Raw genomic sequence first — 6,941 nt, 5'->3', positions numbered from 1 at the left:
GAGGAAAGGTGTATAAAAAATGATGTCCATATAAGAAAGGCTACAAAAACTTCCACTGGCCCTCTGCCATCGGAATACACCAAAAGGCACCACAATATTACTCCATTTTTGAAGTTGTGAAAAAATTGGCACGTCTTTTTATACTGTAAATCAAAATGTACATATAAATAGAGTTTTCCCTATAAAAAAGTCTTTGCTGTTAACTAGTAGACAACTTTTGCTAAAAATGAAAATAAATATTTCATTTGTTTAGAATATCTGTCAGTTATATAAAATAAAAATATTTCTTATAGGTGCAGGTTTATACTATATTGATTTTCGTTGGTAGCTCATCTTCGTTCTTTAATGCGGTACATTGTCCGGTTTGGACCGTGAGTGCGTCTGTCTGGTCTGTACAGTCCCACGTGCACCGTGCTGCCCCGAAGAGTGTGACTGAGAAGTCCTACTGTTTGCCGGCCTGCAGATGGTGGAGGGCTCCGCATTCATATTCTGCATACTGAGGAAGGGCGTGCTCTCACCCTCCCCCTCCGACTCGCTGTCCATCAGGCAGCTGCGAGAGCCGTAGTCCCGTGACGCCTCGTATCCTCTCGGCGCTACGTAGCCGTTCTGTCTGGACCGCCGCAAGCGCCGACCCCCAACACCACCGCTGCCGGTCCCACTTTTCTTTGGTTGTTCACGGGAGGAGAGGTACTCCTGTGTGGTCTCGTAGTCTTCTTCCTCAGCCAGCCTGTAGGGACTAGAGGGCAGGCTGCCCGTGCTGTCGTTCAGGTAGGTGCGGCGCTGCTGCCGGTAGGGCTCCCGGCGCTGGACGTCATGCAGGGGCACCTGGTAGCGCCGCAGCAGAGGCTGGTCATCCTCCGGGGGGTAGGGGGTGTGGGCGGCGGGTGGCAGGGACATGGCCTGGCTGGTGTTGGGGGAGGTGATCTGGAAGGAAGGCACCTGCGGGGACAGCGAGTAAAAGAAGTCCACTGGAGACAGGCGGGCCGGCGTTGTCAGGGCTGACACATACCTGTAGTGAGGGGGAAGGTAGGGTGGGGAGTGGAGAGTGGGGAGCGGGGAGGAGAAGGACAGGGAGAGAGAGGACCAGGCCAAACAGCAGCAGCCCAGTTAGATGTCATGTCTAACAGAATGATGTGGGACAGGGACCCACCATCCACAAACAGCAGTAAGAGACATTATTGAGTTAGTGTGCAGGTTTGTCAGTTGTGGGTGGATGGTGTTTGTGAAATCCTGCTTGCTCAGTTTTCTACATCTTTGTTATGTTATTGAATGTGTTTAATGGTTAATGTGACCTTTAGCCTTACAGAGGGCTATATCTAGGGAAAACATAAGTGTGTGTGTTGGGCTGAGTTTTGAGATGCTGTTTTATGTTTACAGGACAGTCCCTCTACCTTCATATGTTCTATGGCACTAGGGAAAAACATAGTACCCCCTTTAGGAAAAAGCATCTGAAAGAACCAAAGGCAAATCTAAAATAAAGTGAATCACTGTTCCACTGTAATCCTGTTAAGTTTAGCACTGCGATGCTGCCTGGTACTACTGTTCAGTCAAATGTTCATTATAGCCTACTGTAGCCATTTATAGATGAGCTCACTCTCACTAACTCAAACACTAAAACAAAAATCTTAAATCTGCAATATGTACCTTTTTGGGCGACCTGACCAAATTCACATAGAAATGTAATTATAGCAAATCTAAGAGGCGGTAAATCGGTTCTATGTACGTCATTTCTATGCTTCCCGTTCTTGAATCTTTAACTTTGGCTTTTGTACACCAGCTTCAAACAGCTGAAAATACAATATTTTTAGTGATGGAAAATATATTTCACAGTGGTTTAGATGGTACAATGATTCTTTACTACACTATACTTGAATGTTATGTCACATAAACTGAAATTAAGTGAACTATTAGAATTTTAGCATACCAGGAAATGGCCATTTCAGCATGGTGCATCTTGAAATGAGAAATGTTTGTGGTCATTGGTTTCCAGCTAAAATGACTAAATAGAAGTTATGTACACTTCTCTAAACCTCCTGTGAAGATGAAGATGTGTCCCTACAATAACATCTGTGCTCAATCTTTAGGCATACAGCAACCCAGGGCGAAGATCACAGTAGAGTTGATAACCACAGCCACACCAAAGATCTGCTTGTTTTACTCTCCTTGTCTTAATGAAGTCCTTACGGTATCCACCCTCCTGTTTAGCTGCCTTACAGATTTAGGAGAGTATAGTACAGTACAGTACAGTACAGTAAGCTTGACCCAGCAGATTCTTCACTTGAGAAATGCATCTGCCTGTGGGCTCTCTCCTGACGGATTTTATCCTCAAAATACTCCTAACTTTAGTACAGCAACTGGATATATAACTTAACTTGTATATACCTACCTTATCCTTCTTTTATCAGAACATGACACAAGAACAGTATACATTTCAAGACCTGCCTGTCCTACAGTTAGTGGTGTAAAACACTCAAGTAAAAAATACTTTAAAGTACTACTTAAGTCGTTTTTTGTGGTATCTGTACTTTACTATTTACTATTTTTGACAACTTTTACTTTTCCTTCACTACGTTCCCTAAAGAAAATAATGTACTTTCTACTCCATACATTTTCCCTGACAACCAAAAGTACTAGTTACAATTTGAATGCTTAGCAGGACAGGAAAATTGTCCAATTCACACTCTTAAAAAGAAAATCCCTTGTCATCCCTACTGCCACTGATCTGGTGGATTCACTAAACGCAAATGCTTCAATTGTAAATTATGTCTGAGTGCTGGAGTGTGCCCCTGGCTATCCGTAAATTTAAAAAACAAGAAAATCGTTCCGGCTGGTTTGCTTAATGTAAAGATTTTGAAATTATTTATACTTTTACTTTTACTTTAATACTTAAGTATATTTTAGAAATTGCATTTACTTTGGATACTTAAGTATATTTAAAACCAAATACTTTTAGACTTTTACTCAAGTAAAAGTATTTTACTGGGTGACTTTCACTTTTACTTGAGTCCTTTTGTATTACTGTATCTTTTACTTTTACTCAAGTATGACAGTTGGGTTATTTTTCCACCACTGCCTACAGTAGGCCTATCTCATCATGTCTGGCTATGGTAGAGTAGTATTTGCCATTGACTCTTTCAAAGTGCCCTCGCTGGCCTCCAGGGGCCGATAGAGAGCCAGCTGTAAAACGAGGCCTCCTAAGGTGGGCACTAGAACATCCCCCAGTGCCATAACCCCAGAGAGGGGCCTGTTCCCTTCCCACCTGTCGCTGTGTGGAGAGTCCCCCAGCGAATCGAACGAGTCTTCGTACTGCAGGCCCGGCCGGTGGGGCACAGTAGAGCCACAGTGTGCGGCACGCCTGGCCCTGGCCTCCATGCACGCAGGACTGTTGCACCTACTGGTCCCCACGGAGGACGACATCATGCCTGGTGAGTCTGAGAGGACACTGTCAGTCCGCTCCAGGCTCCATGTCCGCTCCTCGTGTCTGAGACAAGAGAGGACCAAAACATAGGGTTCAACCAGGATATGGTCCGGTGTGTAATTCAGTGTGTATTTTTCTGTCAAAAAATGTACCTGTGATGTGTGTAGTGAGGGGGATGTTGAGGGGTTACCTGTGAGTGGATGAATGGGCATGGGTAGAGGAGTTGTGAGATCTGGAAGACGCATGGCTGCCTGGGAACGAGTCCTCTGGTACATGCCCTATGACTCGCTCCGTTGCAGGCACATTCTTAGAGATGTACTAAAACACACAGAGGAAAGTGTTGGAGAGATGGTATGGAGGGGAAATGTGTAACTGCCCATCATCATGTTGAACTTTACATACAATACCATCACAAAGACTGTTGCTAAATCTGTCCTGACATATTTGAAACGCCACTGATTGACCATGTGTGTGTTCTGAAAGGAGAGGTTTAGTTACTGTTGGAAGTTAACCTGTGACCTCGCTATCCTTCAAGAGAGTACTTATGCTCCACTAAAGGAAAGTAAAATAACGTATGCTATGAAACTCATACGAAAACAACACATTCACCCTTCCATTCATTCACTAATTGATGACAGAAAAGTCAGTAAGGGAATCGATGGATATGTGCCACTCACATCTACCATGGGTATCTCCTCAGGGCCAGGTCCTGGGTGATTGGGTCCGTTCGCTAGGTTCCGGTTTGGGTGATCTGCACACATGTTCTGCTGCAGGTGATTGTGCATCTTCTTCCTCTGTCTCCTGTGGAGGAGAATACCCCAGTCACTCTCATAGCACTGGAGCTGAGTCAACAGTCTATGCTAGGGTCTATTTAACACACCTATACTGTCCTGGGCTGACTTACTTGGTTTTGCAGTAGGCCACCACACACACAATGCCCACCACCAGCAGAGCCACGCAGATCCCCGTGATTGTCAGGACTCTTTTCTGGTAGAGCTCTTCAGCTTCTGTGGACACACACACACACACGCACGCACGCACACACACACACACACACACACACACACACACACACACACACACACACACACACACACACACACACACACACACACACACACACACACACACACACACACACACACACACACACACACACACACACACACACACACACAGAGAGAGAGAGAGAGAGACAAAACTACAACATCAGTCCCTTGAAGGAGTAAGTTTAGACATCATGAACATCCTTTACACCATGTTTCTGATGCCCCAGCCCTCCTGTCTCCCACAGCTTTTACACTCCTACAATAAGCAGATGTTGCTCACTCTCTTTACATGTATCAAAGTAGACATACTGTATGGAGGTGTTGAAGGCTCTGAACATGAATTAGCTTACAGTGAAACTCCAACCCTTCATTGTAATGGCTGTTGAACAAAAGCCAGTTGACACTAGTAAATATTCATAAATATTACTGGAATCATTATTGTTTCAACATCCTTAATCAAAAAATATGCCTGGGGGAAAAGCATTCACTAGAAATGTGCTAGAAATTTCTAAATTTAGATGACTGGCATTAACTGGGAATTTGTACAGCATTCACTAGAGATATAGATGATTACATTTGTTTTAATTACTGCAACATTGTGTGTTGCTCGTTGTGAATGGCTGGGCTTGGTTTACTATAACACATGTCACTGGTACGGATCACAGTAACGATCTAAAATGGAGGTCCGCCCAAAACAGGTCGGCACAGAAAAGCTGTCCCAAATCTGCTACTCTGATTGTAGGAGTGTCTCATTCATCCAAGGGGTTTCTACTGACTGAAAGCCCATCAGATCAACACTCATCTACACAGAGGCCACTCATCCTCTCACTGTCTATTCTGCTAGAGCATTTTTTACAGAGGCACTCACACAAGCAGAACCGCAGGTAAGGGGTCCCTGCAGGCTTTAAACATGCTCTGCATTCAATGACTTCAAATTTAAAACAATTAAATGATTAGATTTTTTTATTTTTACTTTTCTTATTACATGCATTGTTACTTCTGTTTTTTGTGATCAACAAAAAAATAAACGAAAACAGATTTTGAACCTCTTTGCTTTCCCATGAAAATTTTCCTGTGAGGAGGGGAGGAGGCGGCTTAACCAGGGGAGAGTGGAGGGAACGAGGGAGCAGACCAGGGGGAATAGGTAGTGGGCCTGTGATAAATAACGTAATAAAAATGTATTGCATTTTTACAGCTCCTCCCATATGAGGTTTGACACTATAAATGAATCACCATGGATAGTATAAATAGCAATATTTCAGCCATATTGGTTGATATCTAGTGATGAAGAATTTTCCACAGTGACAGGAAACGGCAATATTGAAATTCTCGGAGCCTCACACAAATTTACCTGAATGTAGTTTGACTATTTTGTACAGTGAGGTCTCATAAGGAAATAGTAAACTATGGTATCACAGGACATTTCTTGGGAAAGGAGGTCCTTAAAGAACAAACTATTTCTTTACACTCTAAATAAGGTATGACATGTTCATACCACAGTCACTTAATGAAAAACAGTCTAGACACACAATGCGTTCTACTTTTGCAGACAGTTTTCAACCAAAGTAACGTAATTGATGGACACAGGTAGAACAGAGCAGGTTGACTTACAAACATCTACAGTGAGGTTTCAAATGAGAGGTGGATAGAGGTTATAGGTTATAGATTAGACGTTAGAGGTTACAGGTTAGAGGTGGAGTGTTGAGGGGATGAGGAGAATGACACAGTTAAGATGAGCAGCATGGATGTTGGGGGGGGGGGGGGGGGGGGGGGGGGGGGGGATAGTCAACTGTAAACCTGGCATAGCATGCTAACAGGGGGCAGAGGAGGGGAGAACATAAAGCAAATCTTGGAGGAATATCCTGCCTGGTTATGGTTGATAGAGAGGAACAGGGATGTCCTATTTGCAGCACTCATCCTGAGTGCCATTACATCTCCTGAAGAGAGGATAGATGGAGGGGGATGGAGGGGGAACCTACTCCCTGAATAGAGGATAGATGGTGGGGTAAACTACTACCTGACAAAAGGATACATGGAGGGGGAGTCTACTACCTGAAGAATGACAGATGGAGGGGGGATCTACTCACTGATGAGAGGATAGATAGAGGGCGAATCTACAATCTGAAGAGAGGATAGATATAGGGGAAATATACAACCTGAAGAGAGGAGAGATGGAAGGGGGATCTACTCCCGGAAGAAAGAAAGATGGAGGGGGAATCTACAACCTGAAGAAGGATAGATTGAGGGGAAATCTACTACCTGAAGAAGGACAGATGGAGGGGAAATGTACTCTGTGAAGAGAGGAATGATGGAGGGGGAATCTACAACCTGATGAGAGGATATATGGAGGGAGAATCTTCTACCTGAAGACAGATAGATGGAGGGTGAATCTACTACATGATGTGAAGTTAGATGGAGGGGAATCTACTCTGTGAAGAGAGGATAGATGGAGGGGGAATCTACTATCTGTAGAG

General features: G+C 44.0%; 1 protein-coding gene across 2 annotated transcripts in view; it reads right to left on the bottom strand.

Moving 5' to 3' along the window:
* Nucleotides 1–342: 342 nt before the first annotated feature.
* Nucleotides 343–6,941, bottom strand: part of LOC139388258 (neuregulin 2a) — a 180,259-nt gene continuing 173,660 nt past the window's right edge. For both annotated transcript variants that reach the window (XM_071134809.1, XM_071134810.1), the window contains 5 exons: nt 4,323–4,425; nt 4,096–4,219; nt 3,609–3,736; nt 3,260–3,481; nt 343–1,009 (listed from right to left, as the gene is read on the bottom strand). In XM_071134809.1, coding sequence (XP_070990910.1) covers nt 343–1,009; nt 3,260–3,481; nt 3,609–3,736; nt 4,096–4,219; nt 4,323–4,425 — 1,244 coding nt within the window. The remainder of the gene's footprint in view (nt 1,010–3,259; nt 3,482–3,608; nt 3,737–4,095; nt 4,220–4,322; nt 4,426–6,941) is intronic.

Source organism: Oncorhynchus clarkii, chromosome 29 (genome assembly GCF_045791955.1).
Source record: "Oncorhynchus clarkii lewisi isolate Uvic-CL-2024 chromosome 29, UVic_Ocla_1.0, whole genome shotgun sequence".
NCBI lineage: Eukaryota > Metazoa > Chordata > Actinopteri > Salmoniformes > Salmonidae > Oncorhynchus > Oncorhynchus clarkii.
This window is presented reverse-complemented; position numbering and strand designations above follow the sequence as displayed.